Genomic DNA, 23,526 nt, shown 5'->3' with positions numbered 1-23,526 from the left:
TTCTCATATGCTAATATATTGTTATTGTATTATTGTTAACATATTGGTTAATTGATGTATTGCCATGGTTGGGATTTCATAATGACGAGATGTACTGATGTATTATTCTAGTGCTGCTGTTACTATTGTTTAAGTCACCATCTGAATATTTTGATCTTTAATTCTGGTTCTCAATATATTTATTATTGTTATTATTGTTTATTCTATTATAACGTATATTGTTATTGTATAACTTATTATTGTTCTATTATGTTGTTAGCCACCCTGAGCTGTTCGGGGATAGGGTGGGTTATAAATTAAAATTGAAATGAAATTATTGGGTTGCCAGCTCTGGGCTGAGAAATGCCTGGAGGTTTTGAAAGAGGCAAGGTGGGGTTTGGAGAAGGGAGGGACTTCAATGGGGGCATAATGCAATACAGTCCACCTTCCAAAGCAGCCATTTTCTCCAAGTGTTGATCTCTGTCACCTGGAGATAAGTTGTGATCCCAGGAGATCTCCAGCCACCACCTGGAGGTTGGCAACTCCACTAATTTGTGACAAACATGCATGGGATTGCAACAACAACAAAAAACCCCAGCAGCACACAAGTTGATATTGTCATTTTTAAGTTTGTATCCTTATGAAGGGCTGTTTTGTGCAAATCAAGTATTTATGGAGCATCATGGGTTTCATCCTGCAAACATTATTATCCTGTCCTTCTTTTAGGAGCTCAGAGTGATTTGGGCGTTCCTTCCCTTCTTCTTTTTGCCCTGCACAACAACCTTATGAGGTAGGCTAAACTGCAAGAGAAAAACTGATCCTTCCAGCCGTGAGCTCGAAAGCAGAGTGAGGATCTGAACATGAGCTTGCTCCCCTTTTGCAATCCTAACAACTGTACACATTGCGTCTCTGTACAGGAGGAGCTCAGGACTTTGCCCACGGGGATGCCACAATCAAACTCTCAAGTGACATAGGATATCTGAAACTCCTTTATACTTGTGTAACTTTTTAAATCCTAACTCTATTGCAGAGGTGTCGAACTCGCGGCCCTCCAGATGTTATGGACTACAGTTCCCATCATCCCCTGCCAGCACCTGCTGGCAGGGGGTGATGGGAACTATAGTCCATAACATCTGGAGGCCCGTGAGTTCGACACCTGTGCTCTATTGCATTGCTTATTAGGTCCCTCCTGCTATTCAATTACACTGCTCTATACCAGGGACGTCCAACTCTGGCTCGCCAGATGCTCATGGACTACGATTCCCATCAGCCCCTGCCAGCATACTGCTGAATAGAGTTGAATACATGAATAGAGTTGACCCCCTTACTTTACACAAATCCAAAACTGGTAAATAACTATAAAAGGACAAATAAATAAATAATAAAGAAAATACTGATGGGCTGACTACCACTGTGCTCATCTATCCGCTCCCCCCGCCCCCCTTAAAATTTTCTGGCTGAAAAGAGTCCCTTTCTTCGGAGAAGAAAAAAGGCGGGAAAAGCTGTTGCCCGTTACAGGCACAGCTAGGGCCCGTTCCTGATTGGGCAGTGAGCACAAGGGGGCGGGGGAGGGAGACTGTCAATCGCAGAAGGAGACGCGCGGGCACAAGCCCGCCTCACGGCGTTTCGTGGGAGGCGCCTCACCTCTTCAATCCCCGCCCTCTTTCATTGGGCTCCTCGCCCGGCCGTTTTCTCCCCTCAGGGGCTGTAGCGCCGGCGAGCGAGGCGGAGCGTTCTGCGTCGCCATGGCGACGTGGATTGTTTGCGGTCTCCGTCCGGAGGCTCTTTCCCGTTCGAAGTCCTCCAGTGGCAGGCCGGTTCCGCCGGCTCCTTCCGCCGCCGGCCCCGTCCCAGCCTTGGCCAGGACCCCGGGCCCTCAGTGCGAGCGGTCAGAGACTCCCCTTCCCCTTGCGGCGTGGGGTGTGGGGCTTGTGCAGGGGGAGAGTCCCAGGCGAGCAAGCCGACCTTTCCTTTTGGAAGCCCGAGTAGGGACTTTTTTTTATCGGGTCCGCTTTTTATTCCCAATAACCCTGCGAGGTAGGCCAGGCCGTCCTAGAGACCGGTCCAAAAAAGAATCCCTGGCGGCCGGCGTGGGGATTTGAGTCCTCGTGTCGCCTGGTTTGGGTACCGAGATGGGGAAGAGGAGATTGGAGGGCGGCTTGGTGCCCACAGGTGTTGTAGGTGGGGATGAGGGTTGCAGGGAACTAGTTGCTGGGTCAGAGGGAGTGAGGTCTTTGCTGTGTTTGTATGTGCATGTTTGGACATGTGTGGAGTTCTGAAGTAGGAGTTGTTTGTACAATGATTTTAAAGATTCGCTGTTTTAATTGGGTTTTAATGTGATTGTTTATTATTATGTTGTTCACCGCCCAGAGCCCTTCGGGGGAGGGAGAGAGTGAATTATATAAAACTGATTATAAATAAATAAATAAATCTCTCCCCCCCCCCAATAAGTGGTACCATGCCGATTTTGATCAGTGGTCCATCAAGTGTGTGTTATAGGTATGTGTGTGTTCTCTGTGTGTCTTTTCATTAGTGACCATGGACAACATTTTCAATAGCTGCAGTGTTTGCCAGCACAGGGGTTGGAACGGCTGGATCTGAGTCAGTATAAGTGAGGCATTGTTTCTTATGTCTGCCCCCTCTTTGTGTGAATGTGTAACACACACACATGTTATAGGCTTATGTTTGGACATGTGGTTCTGGTAAGGTGGTTTGATATATATATATAAATATGCTTACGAAGAGGGAGTTCGTTGGCGTTCAAGTAAAATGAAGCAGTTATGGGGCAGTTTCTGGCAGACCTGAGTCACGTATTGTCCATTGCTTTTATAGCAGGAATCGACTGGCTGTTGTAGATTTATGGGCGTTTTCCCACTTACCTTCTGCCCCGTGCTACTGTAGGCAAGTAGCGCGGGGTCCCCCGGCACTCCCCACTACAGGGGCGGCGACAAAGCAGCCGCCCCGACGCTACCGCTGTCGCGCCCCCTCAGCGCGCATCATTCCTGGCGCTCTTCCAAACAGCATGGGGAAGCCCGGGCGCACGCCAGAAATGATGCACGCTGAGAGCAGTGCGGGGCAAACAGGGGGTCGTGGCAAGTGGAACTAAATTATTAAATTAAAAGGAACTAAATTATTAATGCTGCATTTTAATAGAGTAAGGTTTATTTTTATCAGAGCCATCCTAATTTATATTTATATTGTATTTTAATTGATTGTGCTCTTTATATTGTTCTATGCCACTGGGCCACTCTGGGGAGGTAGGTCCTATAAACTCCTAAGCATAAATAAATAGAAGTAAATAGAAATTGGGAAACGCAGCCTATCGGCATTTTGCTCACGTGGTTGTTCCACAGTAGAGTGGTTACATATCTAATCTCTCCCATAGAAGTGGGTGCCTTGCCCGATTCCAGGAGGACAGTGAGTCCCATCCAGACAGTGGCCAACAAACTCCACCACCCCAACCTTCCACCAGCAAGTATTCTGTGTCTTTTTCATTTGCGATCATGGACAAAACTTTAAATAAGTGCAATGTTTGCTGGTACAGGGGTTGCAGCTACTGAATCTGACCCTTGTCTGTAAGGCAGCTGATCAAGGCTCAGTATAAGTGGGGCAGCCTTTGTTTCTTATGTCTGGCCCCCCTTCCAGAGTGTCGGTAGGTAGGTAGGTAGGTAGGTAGACTTACAAAGAGGAAGTTCATTGGTGTTTAAGTAAAATAAAGCCATTATAGGGCAGTTTTTGACAAACAATCTGATGTATGTATTGCCAAAGGCTTTCATGGCCAGAACCAATAGGCTGTTATAGTTTTTCTGGGCTGTGTAGCTGTGGTCTGGTGGTTTTAGCTCCTAATGTTTCACCCGCATCTATGGCTAGCATATACAGAGGCATGTCATGGTGAGATGTGTTTCTCTACCATGACATGCCTCTGAAGATGCCAGCTAGAGATGCAGGCGAAACGTGAGAAGCAAAAACTTCCAGAACTTGACCACGCAACGCAGAAAACCCTACACAACTGCCTTCTTCTGCATGTTAGTTGATGAGATTCTTGGCAAGAATTCTGTGTCAAGTGGATCATGGTCTAATTTAGCAAATTTAGACTGTGGGATATGTATGTGAGTAAATCATTGCAAGGCTGAAGTTATTCCAGTTTAGGAAATAAAGGGTGTCATTGCCCTGTGATTAACTGAACTTTGGGATGATGCTTTATATCAAAGCATGGTAATTAAAAGTGATCGAGGGAACGCAATGTAGCAAGAGTATATTGGTGGATATCTTGACTGCAAGAAAAGATTCTCGGGTCGATCGCCTGAGTTGTTTTAGTTCTTGTTGTCATATGCTTTCTGGTAAAAATGATTTTTTTCCTCAAATTTCCTCCCTTATTGTACAGGTATGAGGAATACAAATAAAGAGCCTCGTGGACCCTCGAACCGACACGCACCATGTGGCAAGTAGACTGTATATAAATATGCATTATACTTCTTACGTAACAGGTGTCAGAGCTCTGTGTCGCTAGTAAAAGTATAAGAATTAGACCATGTTTAGAGTATTGGAGCACAAGACCTGCAGCTAGAACAGAAATATACATTAGCGGAGCAATCCTAAACACATTTACTTGGAAGTAAGTCCCATTTTATTCCCTGGGGCTTGTTCCCAGGATAGTGTGCTTGGAACTGCACTCTCACACACCACCATTTACAAAACAACAGGGGAAAGACTATATAAGCAGACAATAAGCTGTAACAATGGCACTTACAAGCTGTGTGTATACAGAGTAGAGCCTAGCTGTACCTGTTGACCCTCCTGCGCAGCAATCCTTCCCATTGCTGACCAGAAGTTAAAGGTGTTGCCTGCATGAGTCTGGATGCTGTATTAGTGTCTTAAATTATCTGATTTTGTTCATTAGCAGAAACAAGCTAAAAAAGAGATTGAGAGCTGTTATGTAGAAGGAGGGATAATGGGAGTTTGGGCTAAAGCTCAAGAAATGTAGATTTCAACCCCTTGCAGTTCTGTAAATCTTCTTGGTGATGGGTGGGTGAATTTTTTACATTTCTGTTTCTGGTTTTTAGGTAAAATAGGAGACATTTATGATTTTTCTCTTCTCTTCAAAGGAGCAGTGTCGTAGTGGTTAAGAGCAGGTGCACTCTAATCTGGAAAGCCAGGTTTGATTCCCTGCTCTGCCACTTCAGCTGTGGAGAACTATGGAGATCTGGAGAACTAGATTAGCCTGTGCACTCCAACACATGCCAGCTGGGTGACCTTGGAGGCACAATCACGGCTCTGCCGAGACTTTCTCAGCCCCAGCCACTTCCTAGAGGCATTTTATTTAAGGAAAGGAGATTGTAAGCCCCTTTGAGTCTCCTTGCAGGAGAGAAAGGAGGGGGATATAAGTACAAACTCTTCTAAACTTAGAGGAGCAGATCTGCTTAAGAGTTATTGCTCATTATAATAAGGCTGAATCCTCAGTGGAATATACCAGGGCACAATAAATTTCAAGTCCCTGTCACTATGGGGCCCAGGTATTTCATGATAGCACTTGGCTTTTTTAACAAATGTGAACCATTTTATTGCTTATTTTCTCTTCCCCTTGTCCATTGCCAGCCATAAATCAGGGTTGCTGAGTGGCATGAAACCACAGAATGTAACATTCATGTTGCCTTAATGTGTCCTAGGTTCTTGAGCGCAGTGTAACTAAGATTGTTACAGCTCTTTGGCCATTCTTCTTCGTCCTGCTTGATATATAGTTCTCCCAAAGCAAGTGTGTTTTATCTTGGTTAAAGGTTGCTTTTGTTTCAAAGAATAATTTTTTTAATTAAGAATTTGAAGACATACATACAGAAAAATACTGACAAACCAAAACTAAACAAACAAAATAGTACGCAAAAATACCAATCCAATCCAATCCCCTTTATTAGGCATAAACCAGAAGTACCATACATTCCAAGTACAAAAATAGGATCATTGTTATATATCATGTAGAACATGGATTAAAAATGTAGCAACTGCTTCAGAAATTTCTACAATGCAAAAATACATAAAAACACATTACAGGGGGAAAGGGAAGATCCCTGATTTCTTCTGCACCAAATATTTTTATACTTTTTTCCCAATTTCTCCAGTGACAAATGCCACCTATACATCATTTTATAAAAGTTCTCTATAAGACTAAATGTGATCCCCTTTAACCTCATTCTCCCATTGTTCCATCCATATGTTGTACCCAACATTTGCAGCCCATTTTTTTCCTTCTGATGCTGTCATTTATTCTTTTATTGTGCTTTCAGAGAGCTTGGGTACTGTTTCCTGGGAGGAAGACTGCAGCTAGCAGCTGTCAGTTTGGTTGCTTATTTCTCAATTGTTGGCAATACAGGTGTCAGTTCGACAAGATCATGTTCCGCAACCCTACTCAGTTCCTCTTCTTCCCATCCTGCCTTGATGTTTGACTTACCCATTTTGCCTTCTTGCGCCTTACCAGAGGGATCGTTGAGTTGGGTTAGCTAATGCTTCCTTTGGCCACTGGCTTTAAAATATTGGTCAGCTGAACCAAACTAGATTCAGCTTGGCTAGTGGCGGATTTTGTCCCACCCAAAGTGACATATTGCCAGCCAGAATGTTGGCTGTCCAGCTCCCCCATCCCTTTGTGCCACCTTGCTCCTCTATGGCAGGGCATTGGCACTATGCAAATTCTGCTGGAGTTTTGGGGGAGGGGCTGACACGGGTTTGTCACAGCTGATCAGCTGACCAGCAGCCTGGCCAGGCTTTACAGTCATGCCCACATGTCATCTGCATGAGTTTGGGACAAACCCAAGTCCCAGGGACGCAATGAGATCCGCCCTGTGTTCCCATCATTCTGTTTTTTTAAACTGCAAGAGAAAATCCTTGCCATGCAGCCTGAGCTTGGACTGCTAATTCCAGCAATTCCCAGGTGCTTCACCCATCCTAGCAGCTCAGAGAAACACTCAGAGCCCGTGGGATCTCTAGCCTGTCCCCTATCTCACCCTGTGTAGCAGCAATGGTGAAGAAAGTCCTCGTAAACTGCGCAGTTGGAGACCATGGGAGTGCAGCTTGATCCTAGTCCTCATTGTGGGCTGTGATGGCCCACCGCAACTGTAGAAAATTGTAAGCCAGGTGGGCCACTGCGAGTAGCAGAGAGCTGGACTAGATGGACTCTGGTCTGATCCAGCTGGCTTGTTCTTATGTTCTTATGTTTTCATGGGGGCCAGGACTTCCCTGTTGGCAGCCCCGGCCCCCACACAGCACCCCATGGCATGGCCTCTGTGTCTCTCTCTTGGTCTTAAGAATTCCTTCACCAACTGTATTCTTAATTTGCTCAGCACAGTCCTCAGTGTCATCTGCGTAATCATCCTCCTGCCCCTTCAAACGCTGTAAAAGACCAAAACTCCCATTTAAAAGTTGCTTTAAAAGTTCCTGCCACAGGAGCTGGCATTTTAACGCCCTGCCATGGTGCCATCTTGCTGTACTTGGGATCAGCCATTGCTTATAATGTCTTTCACAATATGAATGGAACGTCTGGTATAGTAGCAATTGTGTAGAATTAACAGTCCTTCTCTCTTTCTTCTCCATGCAGATTGGTACTATCATGTCCCTCTGAAGCGATCAGAGGAGCCAGCTAACTCTGAAGTTCCACCACAGCCAACTTCCCAGATCCCCGGGTTTGGAGATTTTGGAGACCCTCACGGTGAAATCACCTTTGGGGGACGGAGGAAGTGGATCAAAGACACCGACTCAGAATATGTGAAGCTGGCAAAGCAAGGAGGCCGACCTGGTGATTCAGCTAATTAAAACTTCATCACTGTGGGCTCCTGCTTACATACGTCAGCACAGCCAGCTCGGAGGTTGCTTTGTGTTGGGCTGTGGCTCAGTGGTAGAGCATCAACTTGGCATGCAGAAGGACCCAGGTTCAATCCCTGGCCTCTCCAGCTAAAAGGGTCCGGTAGTAAGGATAGGAAAGATCTCTGCCTGAGCCCTTAGAGAGTTGCTGCCTGTCTGAGCAGAGAAGACCAGTTGTCTGATTCAGTTACTTGGCAGTTTCTTGTGTGTTCATAAGTAGAAGAAGCAAGCCTTTATTGGCATAGACAGCAGTACAACAATAATAAAAAAACGGATTAAAAAGCATATTCTAATTGGAAATGCATGTTAGGAATGAAGGAAATCTACTTTAGATTTTGAAAGTAGTTTCCAGGAGAAAGTCTACCACTATCATACAGAGAGAAGGATCAGGGTTATCCAGCAAGTAGTGTAATCTAACAATTCGTCGGGGAGATCCAGATGGTAAATGTAAAGGAGTAAAGATTCACACACTTGGATCTGAAGTTTCCCTTGAATCTAGGACAGTGAAGTAGATTGGTGGGCCAGAGGGTCAACTGGGCCATTTATTTACATGGTACAATCTTTTAGCCTTTTCTTGCTTATTAAATCTGCCATGTAACAAGGCAGAAGGCATAACATTAAACCTGGCGAGCATTATGGCTCTCCTTTGAACAGGGTTTATTAAGCAATACAGGTAGTGTGCCAAGTGGCCCCGTTCAAATGGGAGAGAAAAATACAGGGGTAGCACGTTTTCTTGGCTGCATAAGTAGAAGAGTTTGGATTTATATCCCCCCTTTCTCTCTTGCAAGGAGACTGAAAAGACTTACAATCTCCTTTCCCTTCCTCCCCCCACAACAAACGCCTTGTGAGGTAGGTGAGGCTGAGAGAGTTCCAAAGAACTGTGACTAGCCCAAGGTCACATGTTGGAGTGCACAGCCATATGTTGGAATGCACAGGCTAATCTGGATCACCAGATAAGCCTCCACACCTTAAGTGGCAGAGTGGGGAATCAAACCCGGTTTCCCAGTTTAGAGTGCACCTGCTCTTAACCGCTACACCATGCTGGCTCTCTTATGGGAAATGTGCCTGTGGGTGTCTAGTGCTCTATCTCATGACTTTACATCATGCTTGTTACCAGCTGTGAACTTTCTATTCTAGCCTTTCTGTATGTTTTACTGTTTGATTTTGGGATATAATGTTAAGAGCCATTTGGATCCCTTGAAGTTACTGAAAGCCGCCCCAAGCAAGTCTACTCAGAATCCAACTCTATTCAGTGGGCTTTACTTTCAGGAAACTGCATTTAGGATGGTACTGTCAGAGACTCTGAAAGGAAAAGTTTATTTGTTTGTGTCTACAGTCATTCTTTTTTCAGAGGTTTATAAGGATACCGTAATAATGGTAACGAGCAAAATGTGTAATGTTTGACTTTCCTTATTTTTGCTGATAATGCCACAATGAATATGTTCATTACAGTATGGGCCTTGTTATTTTCTGCTATGTTCATTTAAAATTTAAATAATGGTTAACAAGCTTACTCTGAATTGGCAAGCCCTAAAATAAACAAAAAAAATGTCACCTGGCATAGTATGTGTCACAGTTCAGTTCGATTTAAAACACACCGAGCCTCTGTCCATTACTTAGAAATGTATTACAAGAAACACCTTCAAATGATGGTAACATGGCTATGCTGGAGAATATGAAAGTCCTTTATACTGAGTCAAGCCATTAATGGCCCAATCCAGATGAGGGGGGAATTGTCGTGTGGAGACAGTGCGGGCCCACAGAAATGGATTTGCCCTCCCCGAATCATTTGCCCTGGTGAAGGCTTATGCTAGAGGGTGGCCACCCTGACCCTCCTGGAACTCCTGGACGCCGTGCTGGGGCTGACAAATTCGGCTGAGTGAGGTCACTAGAGACGTTCCCAGAATTGAAGCCGATGTTAGTACGCCATGACTAAAGGCTTGGACTTACACCCCCCTTTTGAGCCCCGGGGAGGTTTTTCTGTATTTTCTGCCTCCCCGTGTTGCTGGAAAGCCCCCTGGAGGCAGCAGGGGTGTCCACAGCCCCGTCCCCAGCCACCTTGGGCTATGAATTGTGCTGTAAGCCATTTATTATTTCTGCATTTAGAACCTTTAAAAGCTAGGCACTGCCTGGAATTTCTATACTTATCTATGCAATTTGTGCCTACTCTGGCAAACAGTAGCAATCCAAAGTCTTTGACAGAGGTTATTCCTGGGATTATTCTACCATTTTCACCTTATACTGCCAGTCTTTCTGCCAACTAAGCAGAGATTTAGAGTTTATAAGGAAAGCTCTGAGGAACCAAGGCAGCTACTCCAACTGATTAAATTGTATAGCCATAATTCTGCTATATCTGGACCTCAGGGCCTTTGCCATGAGTTTCATTGAGTCATCATTCCTGTAAAATACTATTTGCAGTTTTATAAACTCAGCTATTTGCTTCTAAACCATTGTCACCTCCGGCTCTTGAAGAAGAGTTGGATTTATATCCCCCCTTTCTCTCCTGTAAGGAGACTTACAAACTCCTTCCCCCCTCCTCACAACAAACACCCTGTGAGGCAGGTGGGGCTGAGAGAGCTCAGAAGAACTGTGACTAGCCCAAGGTCACCCAGCTGGCGTGTGTTGGAGTGCACAGGCTAATCTGAATTCCCCAGATAAGTCTCCACAGCTCAAGCGGCAAAGCGGAGAATCAAACCTGGTTAGAGTGTACACTTGCTCTTAACCACTACGCCACTGCTGCTCCCATCCTTGTCCAACATTCTAAATAATATGCCACGCTAGTGTCTCGGTGAAATAATATATATTTACTGAACATTTTAAAAGTAATACTAAATTGATTATCTTTGACTTTCTTGGACTTCAGATTTATTGAGACATTTCACCCCTACCCCACGAAAAGTATCTCTGGGGTCCTACGCTGCGCCGGACTGGTACGCACATCATAGCAAACCACCAGCTGATGAGTCTAAGTAAGTATTCATAGCCACTGTTGATCTCTTTAGGAAGGGAACTGAGGAGTGTTGAAACGAAGGGGCCTCTGCATCTCATGACAACGTTCAAAATGGTGACCCTTTGTTTGCAGATCACGGGTTTCAACAATGCCGGACTATATGACCCATGAGGAGTTTAAGAACGATCAACCTGCCGGCTATGAGCCCAAAAGGGGGCCTTTTGATTTTGATATGAAAAGCGTTTGGCAAAGAGATGCTGAAGACAAAGAGAACAAAGAGAAAAAAGAGGTACGATGTAGAGATTCCCGGCTTACTGGTATTCTTCTGAAGCACAAGGACAAATGAAACCTACAATGTCTAGGGGTAGGATCTCAAAAATGTCTTAATAACATTTCTGCAGAATTGCAGATTTTGAAATGAAATGGGTCCCAAAATGGTTTTAGTATATAATTCTGAATGAGGAGTTTTCATTGCAGGGTTTTACATTACTGGGCAAAATATAAACCATGATCATGACCGTTGGAAGTATTTACTGGCAGGTTCTTTCAAAAGCACTTCAGTTTTGCTCTTGGTTAGCCAATTTAATCCTTACTCAAAATCTGTATTTTAATAAGTGCTGTTTTAAAGTGAATAGAAGGTTTTGTATTCTGTTCAGATTAGCCTTTAGAGCAGTGGTTCTCAACCTTCCTAATGCCGCAACCCTTTAATACAGTTCCTCATGTTGTGGTGACCCCCAACCCTAACATTTATCCATTTTACAGATGGAGAACACTGATGCAGAGAGTCTTAGGTGACCCATGGGAAAGGGTCGTTTGACCCCCAAAGGGGTTGCGACCCACAGGTTGAGAACCAATGCTTTAGAGTGTTCTAAAGTACTCTGGTCAGAACTAGAAAAGCATAGGTAGCAATAACTTTTGCATGAATGTTTTCTTTCACTGAACTTTCATTTGGAAAGGGACACTACTGTTTTTCCTGATTTTTCAACCATTGAGGCTAAACCTTGATATAAATTAACAGATAATTTTGATTTTGTTGTAAAACCTTATAGAGACTTGAACTGTTTCATGATGCTGCCGAAGACATTTTTCTTTTCTTTTTTTCAAGCAGAGGTACAGTTCAATACAATGAATTTAAAATATTTTTTTAAAAGTCTTAACTGCACTAGGTTATGCTAGACGGAAGAAACTTGTTTCGTACATTTATAGAAATAAACCCTTGAGGACATCTCAAAGTACAAAAACAATTTTCTCTCGAAGGACTACTGTCAAGGCTACTTAAAAACATATTGGTCCCAAATGGATTCTAGGTCAGATTATTTTATTTATTTATTTATTTATTTATTAAACTTTTATACCGCCCATCCCCTCTAGGAATGTCTCACCAGGAAACGATTAATATGCAGCATAAAACAGCTGGTAAAACAAGTCACTAAAGGTAATCTTTTAAAAGCAAGCGGTAACAAACATTAATAGTGAGGAAATCCATAAAATGGCTTAAAACTCATAAAACGGCAAAAAGCCATAATACATAATAATAGTCTTCCCACCCCACTTTAAAACCTACCCCATGAGGGATGGCCCAGGACCCCTCAATATGAAGGGGACCCTGATGTAACTGCCCTAGGGGCAGGGCAGTAAGGGGGCACCATATCAGCAGCTGGACACTCCAAAGGCCCGGTGGAACAACACAGTCTTACAGGCCCTGCGGAACTCACCCAGGTCCCGCAGGGCCCGGACAGCAGGGCCCGGACAGTTTTTTCCAGCTGCTTCAATGTATTCTTTACTTTTCATCTTCTCTATGTATTTGGAGGGTGGTCTGGAAAATGAACAGCCCAATCCATATTGGGCTGGCGGGTGGGAATGGTGCCGCTGTGGTGCCGCCTCACCCCCTCCAAAGGGCTTCCCTGCAGTGTAGGAAGCTCGAAAAGAACAACTGAAACTGCTGCCTGAAACCCCTCACAGAGGATTTCATGTGTCTCTGCAGGGCAGTGATGGCGAACCTTTTTGAGACCGAGTGCCCAAATTGCAACCCTTTATCGCAAAGTGCCAACCCAGCAATTTAACCTGAATGCTGAGGTTTTAGTTTAGAAAAAACCAGTTGGCTCCCCCTTCCTCTGCCCTACCCGCTTGAGAAGGGGCCAGCCTGCTGTCGCCTCCAGCAAGTCCCGTGTGCACCGCTCTGTGCCTCTCTAGCATCTCTGCCTCCTCTGCACCCCCCCCCCCCACCACCCCCGGGCAGCAGCCACCCAGAGCACAGGCACCAGACCTGCCAGCCAAGTCCTCCCTACTCACTGCGGTGCGTGCACATTGTGCTCAGTAGCCCAGGCCAGCCTAGATGTGTGTGTGGGGGGGAGGGTGATTTTCTGCCTCCCACATAACAAACTCTGTGTGCGCGTGCCCACAGAGAGGGCTCCGAGTGCCACCTCTGGCACCCGTGCCATAGGTTCGCCATCACTGCTGTAGTGGATTCCAAGCACCTCTGATGCTGGTTCCACCACACACGGGGGCAGAGCAGGCAGTGAAAGTAGACTTAGGTCAAATTCCACCCCCTGCCCCGAAAATGGCCCCGGCCATGCTGGCCTAGGGATGAACGGTGGCTTCCAGGTCAGGCGCCACGGAGACGCGTGGTGCCCAGCTGCCTGAGTAAGTCACCCCTCCACCAGCACATCTGTCCCTTGCGCTGGCAGGGTGGGTGAAGTCGTTACGGCGACACAATGAAGAGACGAGACGCAGCGATATCAGAAAACTGGTGGAGAGAAGCCAGCGGCCAATCTAGCTGATCTGGCTAGTCCGGCTAGTCTGGCTAGTCTGCCGAGCTGGGGTCCCTGGCACCTTTATTAAGGGTTTGGGAAGGCGGGAGAGCGGGAGAAAGTTGCGCAATTCATGACTCAGCGGAGGGCTGCGTACGTGCAGGGAGAAACGTTCCTGTCTGGGTCGAATCCACATTCAGGCATCTTGTGACCCGGGTGTCTGGGGGATCTCGTGATGTGCGTACGTGTGAGCCCAGGAGGGGACAGATGGTGCAGGCCTTCCTGTGCACTTTCTGAAGCTCTACTGGGTTCGCTAACGCACCCCTACAGGTGGGCACGCATGCCAGTGGCAAAAGTGCACCAGCTCCAGAGAGGGATCTGACCCCCACCCCCTCAGCTTGGACTGTGAGAATCTGGGAGATCATAAAATCTATCTTGCTTTTGGTTTTTAAATAGAAAATATTCTTAATTTTTATAATACAAAATTGTTAGGGCATGTGAGGCCAAAGTATAGTATAGATTGTATCTTTGGAACGGTTGCATTCTCCATGTGATTTTTTTACATGTTGTTTGCTTTAAATGTGAAAGCAAAGTTTGATTATTTTGAACTGCTCGTATTTATCATTGCCAAAATACAGTATGAAGATCAATAAATAATGTAGTTCTGCGAATCTGGAGACAAAACTCCCCCCAATTAACATTTTTCTTGTGAGTTTTGGTAGCCTGTGACTGCCTATGCTGTCTTCCCTTCTTTTGGCAGAAATTTTACATGATTATGTTACATATTAACTATGGCTAGAATATTCCCCATGTTGGTTTCCTTCTAAAGAATTGTGTATCTTGCACATGCAGGTTTCTAAATGTTTAGGCTGCCCTTTTATTCCTGCAAAACCCTTTGTATATGCTGATGTTTTAAACCGTTACTGAAGGTCTTCATAGTACTGGCTAATTTTCTTTCAAGTGTTTTACTCTTAAGGAGCATAATATTTAAGGATATTTCAGTGGCACATCTTGACCAATTCATATAATGCTTCAGAGTTGATCTTTTATAAAGTCAGTTTCATATTCCCTAGTGGTTTGTTATTATTAGATAAACCAACTGCCTTAATTTCTTTTAAAGTAACTCTAAAAATAATTCCCCTCAGGAAAACGGAGTACAAGTTGAGAGCTCTTCCAGCAACACCAAAGAAGAAGTAAGTACTCCCAAAGCTAGAATTTGATTGAATAGTTTTGTCTATCTTCTGTCTGATAAATCTTTTTAAAGCAGCGGTTCTCAATGTGTGGGTCGGGACCCCTTTGGGGGTCGAACGACCCTTTCACAGGGGTCGCCTCAGACTCTCTGCATCAGTGTTCTCTATCTGTAAAATGGATAAATGTTAGGGTTGGGGGTCACCAAAACATGAGGAGCTGTATTAACGAGTTGCGGCACCAGGAAGTTTGAGAACCACTGTTTTAAAGGCTAGCTGAGCCAGGAAACGTGTTCAGATATGCTTCCACATTAATAAATCATTGGACCTTCTTCTCCCCAATCACTGTTAGTGTCCTCCTCTTTTCATAAGTCTAGCTGTGCTTCCGAGATGGCATTCTATCTTCCAGGTTCATCTTGGGTCTTCAGTGCAGCCCCACATTGGGACTGCGCCTGTGCACAAGCCCAATGTGTGTCTGCACAGAACACCTCAATGAACAGCAGTTACAGGTAAGTGCAACCCTGTCTTCTGTTTTAGCAAGTGTTACAAATGCTAATCAGTTACATACTCTGGTTTCAGATCCCGGTAAAGAGACAATGCCTTGGTTAGCTTTAACAACAGCTAACTTTCGCAGTGGTGTGTAATGCATAATCATGGCTAGTTAAGAGCAGCTGGGGAATTCACTCAGTAAAGGGGAAGATCCCCATCTCTTCATTACGTTAAAAAGATTCCAAGTGAACACAAGATCAGTGTTTTCTCTGGTTGAGCAAGCCACTGACTGCAATAAAATGTGAGCTTGGATTTTAAAAAAAATCAACGGGGCAAACGATAATATTAATGACTTTTAAAACATTTGGGGTCTAGTCATACAGTGCCCCGGTCTAGCCAGACACTGAAGTTTACTGTTGTCCAGAAGGCAAAAGCCAACCTTTGTTCACCACAGACAAAACCATTTAAAAACAATACAGGATATTTTTTAAAATGATGTATCAGGAATAAAGCAGGTGAGAATGACTTGTGTTTGGATCATACAGCTTGGCCCCCAAACAGCCAGGATACTACATGTTTTTGTTAGGCTTATTATCAGTGGGTTTTTAAAATACAGTGACTCTCCATGAGATGAAACTCCCCTGGAATTTAAAAGTCAAACAGATGCAATTCTGGAGGAAAAATGGCATAGGAAAACAAAGACTCACGTTCTACAAATTTCCACTATCGGAACAGGCAGACCTTTCATCCTGAGCAAGGAAGTTTCCCTATATTGATTCACCCCATTGGTCCATCAAGGGCAGTGTAGTTTACTGTGATAGGCCATGCTTCTCCAGGATCTTAGGCTAAAGTCTTTCACATCACCTCCTGCCTGGCAGTTTTCACTGTTGTCTTTGCAAAGCTGAGCCTTTTCCAGTGAGCCACAAATCCTTCTTTACGAGAGGATAAGTAGTGCTTTCTTTTTTTTTAGCTTTGCCGTCCCTCTCTTTTAATCACGTGCTTTTATGTCCCCTACTGAATCAGATTTTCTGTCCACACAGATAAAACTTCCTGCTATAACACCAAGGTATCCACACAGAACGCCACAACCTGCTACAGCTAAAGAATTCCATGGAGGAAACAGGCTTTACTTTCCCCCAATGTAAGTAATACATGGTTCTGTGTCTTTGACAGGCATGATAGTTCTAGATCCTGCTGTTTTGCAAATGTAAGTAACTGGGCTGAACAGTGTGAGGACATACATCAGACGTTACCTTGGGTTACACTTCAGTTTACAGTATTAAATCTGAATTGCAAAATTTCATGGTAACATTAAGTTTAGCTGAGCCCCAGCTAGCAAGTCAGCAGCAAGTCAGTTGGAGCTGTGGGAATATAGCCCACGTAGAAGAGCTCTATGGTATGCTGTAACTGCCAGAGAAAGAGTCAGTGGGAGGAGCCAAGGCAGGACAGTGGGAGATGCTGGTGGTGACTGACGGTGAGCTTGAAAAGCAGTCATTCATTCATTCATTCATTCATTCATTCATTCATTCATTCATTCAATCAATCAATCAATTTATTAGTCGCCCTCTCCCGAAGGGCTCAGGGCGACGTACAGTAAAATAAATACTACGGTAATTAAAACCTACTTATGACTTTAAAAATAGTATGACTTTAAAAATAGTACAGAGATGGTGATAAAAATTCCCACCCCCCACCCCCTGAGCCCACTGAAGGCCGGGGCAACGGAACATATTTTCATCCCGGCTGGCGGAGCAGGTCCATTTTGCAGGCCCTGTGAAAACTTGACAAGTCTTGCAGGGCCCTGATCTCCTTAGGGAGCCTGTTCCACCAGAGAGTGGCCAGGGCTATAAAGGCCCTGGCCCTAGTGGAGGCCAGCCGGATGTATTTCGGGCCTGGGACCTCTAGTAGGAACCCCTCCGAAGATTGGAGGGTCTTTGCAGGGCAATATGGGGAGATGCAGTCCCTCAAGTATGTAGGTCCAAGGCTAGTCTGTAGGGAATATCAGTTCTTCCCAGGGGTTCTGAAAGTTTCAGGCTGCCCCTAATTCAGCTACCCCTATTTCTTTTGTGGGTTTACCACATGTTTGTTAAGAGCTTCCTCCAACAAAATCAAGTGGCGTAATTGGAGTGAACATAGAGGGGAATCAAGAGGCCCCGGCTGAAACCACTCCTGCTCAGTCCTTTCCGTCAGACTGTATCTCAGATTGTCTTGAAGAATCTGGTAACCAGAACTGTGATCGAAGAAGCCCACACAGAGTGCCCTCAATGGGACGCAGTAGTACCGGGGAAAATTTTAGAAAAGGCTGACTCCCAGCTCAGTCTGTAAAATATTACCTTGATGAAAGTTGGTGGATAATGAGTGATCACACTGTGGGAACTGGGGCAGTGTTAGGGTTAGGGGAATCTTAATTAGTAGCTGGAATAGGTATAGTCAATGTACCCTATACGTTTAAATCTGTATTTTGTTAGGATTGTTGATTGTGATTGTTACTAGGGTATGTATATAACAGTTCATTAGTGAGTCTAGTAATTTGGAGAATATGTGGGGGAGGTGGAACTATTGTGTCAGCCTAAGGAGGCCAACATGGGGCCAAAAATCCCAGTGGTTACGGGGCGGGGAAAGTATAGCAATGGGAGAAGGCCGTATGAGAGAAGGAGGCTGAGGGGTAGTCATGCTCAACCTCCTTCTGACCTTTGTCCCATTCCGAGACATGAGTGCAGAAAGCTTAGGAAATTATAACCTTCCCCAACACTGGTGTTGTATAACGCCAGGTCCATAAATAATAAGACCATATGCTGTTAGGGTATCCCACAGCACAAAATATGGACCTGACGTGCGTGACCGAGACCTGGGTTAGGGAGGGCAAAACCGTGGTCTTGTTCCACCAGACTACTTGATCCTCCACAAGTCACGGACAAAGGGCTATGGGGGGTTGGGGTGGCAATGCTCGTCTGGAAGGGTTTCTTTTCAGAGCAAGCACTGTGCCAGTGATCCCTAGCATTGATTGTGAGGCCTTGGTGTGGGATTCTGATGAGAGTTTAGCTATCTTGCTGGTGTACTGGGCACCTAGTGCACCAAGAGATAGCCTGCTCATTTCAGATTGGGCCTTGAGGTACTCCAGGCTTATTATTTTTGGGGATTTCAACGTCCATGTCAATTTGGCCACATCATCACAAGCAGCAGATCTGGTGTCATCCATGGCAGCACTGGGACTCTTCCCTGATTGAGACAGATCCCACACGCTGGATTTGATCTTAGGGATGGGGATGGACGTGGCTCCGACATCTATGGACAGAGTCCCACGGTCTGACAACTTTGTTCTAAAAGCCCGGGTAGAAATCAATACCACCCCCTGTCTAGGCGATGGACTTATTTATTCCCGCCTGCGGAGACATGGATCCACTTGGTTTCCAGAATGCTCTGTGGAATCTGAAACCAGTGGTTCTCTCAATGAGTTGGTAGAGGACTGGAATGCCTGGCTCTCTGAGGCCATGGAGACGATTGCTCCCCGATGCCCTCTTAGTGAACCTGGCTCTTTGGTATACTGATCAGCTATGGCTGATGAAAAGGGAACTAAGATAGCTAGAGAGAGTTTGGGGATTAAACTGCTAGAACATCTTATAAGATGTGTTTGTGTTTTATGTGCTGTACGTTACTTATGGTTTACAGTGAAGTCATGAATTAATTACCTCCAAAGCAACCTATTGTTAGCAGCCTTGTGGAAGTCTTGCAAACCGAGGGCCATAACTTCCTTGAAAGAGGCAATCCATCTCATGTTGGGTCTTTCTCTTTTCTTTCTGCCTTCAACTATTCCTAGCTTGATTGTCTTCAGTGACTTTTGACCTCTCATGATGTGACTAAAGCACAATAGCCTCGGTTTAGTCATTGTAACTTCTAGGGACAGCTCAGGCTTGCTTTAATCTAGAACTCACTTATTTGTTTGGGGGTTTTGGCAGTCCATGGTCTCTGTAAAAGTCTTCTCCAACACCAAATGAATCAACTTACTTCCTGTTGCTTTCTTCATTATCTAGCTTCCACACCGATATATAGTAATGGGGATAGCACGAATTATCTTGGCACAAATTCTCTTAGAAATATTCAAAAACTGCAACTTGGGCCCCGTGAAACTCATTGTGTGGGCGGGAGGAGAATCCTATCTTCCCCCTACCATGGCTGTCTGATGTAACTCCAGACCCTTCCTCTTCCCTTGGAGCTGGTTACAGCATCTAGGACACAGGTGTCAAACTCGCGGCCCTCCAGATGTTATGGACTACAGTTCCCATCATCCCCTGCCAGCATCATGCTGGCAGGGGATGGTGGGAACTGTAGTCCATAACATCTGGAGGGCCGTGAGTTTGACACCTATGATCTAGGACAGGGGTAGGGAACCTGCGGCTCTCCAGATGTTCAGGAACTACAATTCCCATCAGCCTCTGTCAGCATGGCCAATTGGCCATGCTGGTAGGGGCTGATGGGAATTGTAGTTCCTGAACATCTGGAGAGCCGCAGGTTCCCTACCCCTGATCTAGGAGGTCCATCTCAGATGCCACCAGGGCTGCTGTGCTCCCAGGCTCCACCGCAGATCCCAGCAGGTCCCTCTTCAGCTCCTAACAGTAAGCTCCATTGTGGGGAATTTATTACCCCCCCACCCCCCCGGTGTAATTTTGTTAAGATTTTGGATTTTTCTGCATATCTTGGGAGTTTCCCAAGAAAAGTCTGTTTAGCGTGTCTCTCTGATCTGCGGATTAAGATATCTGCAGATGGGGGCCAGGCTTTATTAGATACTTAGATGTTTAGCAGCAGGTTCCCACAGTGTATGTAGTGTTCTCAATTCTCATGCATGATGGTCTTTCTTTCTTTCTTTTTCTTTTTTGCTTAACTGGTTCAAATTTTCCTGAGTTTTGCAAGTTAGATGGTGCCTAACAGCACCACTGCTTCCCCCCGTTATTTATCCTATTCTTTAAGTATAATGAATGAAGAAACTGCTGATCAAATAAATGAATTCCAACTCCCACCGGTACAGGCTGTAACTTGTATTAACCATTTCAACTAATAAAAAAAGCTACAGTTTTTTTTTTAAGCTGCCTTTTTGGTAATAATTGATGGAAAAGTTTTTGGGCTCACTAGAGAGGGAAAAGATGGCTACCATTTCTTTTTCCTTTGATGACTTAGTGGTTGGTTCATGTTTTCCTTGTAGGCCTGCTCACACAAAAAACCAACCTGTAAACTTCAGTAAACTGATTAGCAGTGGTTACGGCGATGAGTGGCTGCAGCAACGGGATGAGTGGGAGAAAAAGAATTCCCAGCCCAATGGTAACGTATCCAAATTCCTTCTGTTTTTTTTTCCTTTTTTAAAAAAAGAATGAATGCAGTCAAGCAACAAAGCTAGACCTCAGTGTACAACTCTCATAAAGCCACGATATGGTCCAGTAGACAAGCCGTGGAAACCAGGGATCTCGGTTCACAGTTTATCCGGTTACTCTTTCTGCACAAACTCTCTGTTTGGGTCTGCTGGGATAAGATCTTTGGATTTTGTTTCAGTTGGGGGAGGTCAGATAGGATTGTTTGAATAACGTACATGCAGGGCATAAAGCAGTGATAGCGAACCTTTTTGAGACCGAGTGCCCAAATTGCAACCCAAAACCCACTTATTTATCGCAAAGTGCCAACATGGCAATTTAACCTAAATACTGAGGTTTTAGTGTAGAAAAAAACGGCTGACTCCGAGGAGTGTGTTACTCGGGAGTAAGCTTGGTGGTAGTCAGTGGCTTTGTTTTGAAGCAACCATGCAACTCTTCCAACGGGTGAATCACGACCCTAGGAGGGTTTACTCAGAAGCAAGCCCCACTGCCAGCAACCGAGCTTACTCCCAGGTAAAGATTGCGCTTTAGTTCTTTGCATGAAAATCAGTGGGGTTTAACAGCACTTAACAGGGTTACCTACACTGCTTCCCCAAAACTAGGTCTCAGGTTTAATGCTAATAAGAGCTCAGTGGCTCAGGCCAGCCTAGATGTGGGGTGGGGGCGGGGGAGGCTCTGTTTGTGCGTGCCCACAGAGAAGGCTCTGAGTGCCACCTCTGGCACCCATGCCATAGGTTCGCCACCACTGGCATAAAGGGATGCATCTCCATGAATGCACACTGAGCAAAGAATTCCTTCTTGTTTGTCTCTTGCAGATCCTGTTCTTCCAAGTGAGTACCAGGAGAAAGTAGAAAAGAGGCAGAAAGCTAGGAAACATACATGGTCATACAAAAGAAAGCCTAGACCCCAATCAGGACCTGAAATGGGTACCCAGCATAAGAAGCCACACTTCAAACTCCGAATGTATGCGACCTGAGCCCGTCTTGACTGCCCAGTTTCTATCTTAAGAGTCATCCCTTTCCCGACAGTTTCTTTTCACTGTCAAGGGGCTGTGAAAACAAAGAAATAGATATTTTTAACCCACATTTCACTTCAGATGCTTTTAATGCTCACTAATCTTTCCGGTTACGTGTTAATAGACAAACCTTTTGGCTTGTGTATAGTTGTTAGTTTATTTTCTTCTCTGCCAGTTCTCATTGACGGCGATTCACAAACCTGGGAGAGGGGTCTGTAACTGCCTCTCCCCAAAGTTTCTTTTAAATGTTCTCCAAGTTCATGAAAGCTTACAAAACGCAGTTTTTAAGGGGTCCAAGTTCGGAAGTACTTTGCATGTGATCTAAGGAGTTCCAGAAGGGAAAACATTCCTCATTGCTCTTAGTTATCATTTCAAGGTACAGATCCATTTAAAAAAAATAGTAGCATTTCTGTATCAAATTCCCAAACAGTATTTTTTGCAAATGTAAGACCTTGACAATTGTCTATGTATTTAGCGAAAGGACTAATTTTTCCTCTTATCTCTTGCGTTGCAGATTCAGAGACACCCCAGCCAGAATCAACACCAACAGACAATGAGTAAATGCTGCTGCCTCCGTAGAATTACTAAAAAAAAAATATTGCAATTTCAAAACATCATCAAATGCATCAAAGTTTAGGAAGCAGATGTCTATATTTATATGCCGATGTGTGTTAGATTATGCATGTCAACTTTAACGAGGTTGCAGTGGAAACAAACCCAGACCAGTCATCTGTAGCAGCAAACGTTTTTAGAACTCTGCACTTCCCTCTGCTGTGGTCTGTCTAGGCCTGTCTCTTCAGATGCTGTTTGGTTTTGAAGCCCGTCACCACCGACTTTTCCTGTTCTACACCCTGCTGTCCTCCAGACATACCATCAGCTTGGAAGGTGGCGAACAGCCGCATCTTAGCAGTCACAGGAAACAGGTCATCTGCCAGTTGCCGTGATCTGGTTTTACACCACATGGCGCAACGCAATAGATTTATTTTGAGCAATAAGCTTTGCAGAGCTGAGCCTTTACATTCCTGTTTTTTTTGTAATGTTTCCAAGTATTGAAAAGAATAAGTAAATGTCCAATTCTTGCAGCCATCCATATTTGAAGAGGAAATATATATATCTAAATATATCTTTGGGAAAGCTTTGTGTCTGAGCACTGAAGCCGTCCTTAACGTTAGATTGCACTGACCGTTTTCAATGCCGCGTTCTGATTTATACCTCACATTGTCTGAACTTGCTTCAGTACTTGGATCCTATTTGAATAAATGTCACTAGAAAGCAGAAACAATGTTTTTTGAATTATTGGAGTCACATGAGCCAGCGGTTCTTCCGATGTCTTGTAACAGTCTCATAACAGTGTGTTCTTCTGATGTCTCGTATTTTTTAACAAGCTAGGCACTACAGTGGAGAGTTTGTGCCAATGACCCGGGCGGCTCACTCACCAAAGGCAGCTCAAACATTTGTGTCATGCCGCCAAGTTCTAGGAAGGATTTCCCCACACACTGTGTACTGATGCTGGTAAAAGAATCTGTGTAAGGGTTTATGGACAGGAAGGAAGGCTGACCTTTTGGGAGTTCACGTACTTGGGTTTGGATTAGGAAATGAGAGATTTCCAGTCGTAGCTAGAATATAGGCCCTGCCCCGTGAAACCACAAAATACTGTATGCAGCAAGAAACCAATATTTCATAACGCACGTGATCTTCTGGTGCTGAGAAACGCAAATGACGTGCGGCTGAACGTTTTTGTGAGTGTAGCTAATGAAGAGAGGGTTTTTATACCCCACTTTTCCCTATCTCCAGATTAGAGTCTGCCACTCATGTGAAGGAGCCGGTTCTCTGGTTTAGAGTGCAAGCTCTAATCTAGATCCTTTCCATCTGGTCAAACAGCACACTCATTGACCTTTTTACATTTCAAGTTCACTGCAGAGTTTTTGAAAGAAGTCTCTTTCCATGATGT

General features: G+C 44.8%; 1 protein-coding gene across 4 annotated transcripts; it reads left to right on the top strand.

Annotated features, from left to right (window-relative positions):
• Positions 1–1,693: 1,693 nt before the first annotated feature.
• Positions 1,694–22,850, top strand: LG11H7orf57 (linkage group 11 C7orf57 homolog). 4 transcript variants are annotated; one of them, XM_048510258.1, is made up of 10 exons: positions 1,694–1,964; positions 4,364–4,420; positions 7,562–7,759; positions 10,688–10,793; positions 10,907–11,063; positions 14,670–14,717; positions 16,241–16,341; positions 20,398–20,513; positions 21,376–21,390; positions 22,090–22,850. In XM_048510258.1, the coding sequence occupies exons 2-10, from the start codon at positions 4,366–4,368 to the stop codon at positions 22,134–22,136; spliced, it is 843 nt and encodes a 280-aa protein (XP_048366215.1). In that variant the 5' UTR covers positions 1,694–1,964; positions 4,364–4,365; the 3' UTR covers positions 22,137–22,850. The 4 variants fall into 4 exon arrangements, with proteins under 4 accessions (XP_048366215.1, XP_048366217.1, XP_048366214.1 ...); XM_048510257.1 differs by having other exon boundaries at positions 1,695–1,867; XM_048510259.1 differs by lacking the exon at positions 1,694–1,964 and adding an exon at positions 3,326–3,450.
• Positions 22,851–23,526: the final 676 nt, after the last annotated feature.

Source organism: Sphaerodactylus townsendi, linkage group LG11 (genome assembly GCF_021028975.2).
Source record: "Sphaerodactylus townsendi isolate TG3544 linkage group LG11, MPM_Stown_v2.3, whole genome shotgun sequence".
In the NCBI taxonomy this organism is placed as follows: Eukaryota; Metazoa; Chordata; class Lepidosauria; order Squamata; family Sphaerodactylidae; genus Sphaerodactylus; species Sphaerodactylus townsendi.
The sequence above is the reverse complement of the archived record's forward strand: the minus strand, read 5'-3'. Positions and strand labels throughout refer to the sequence as shown.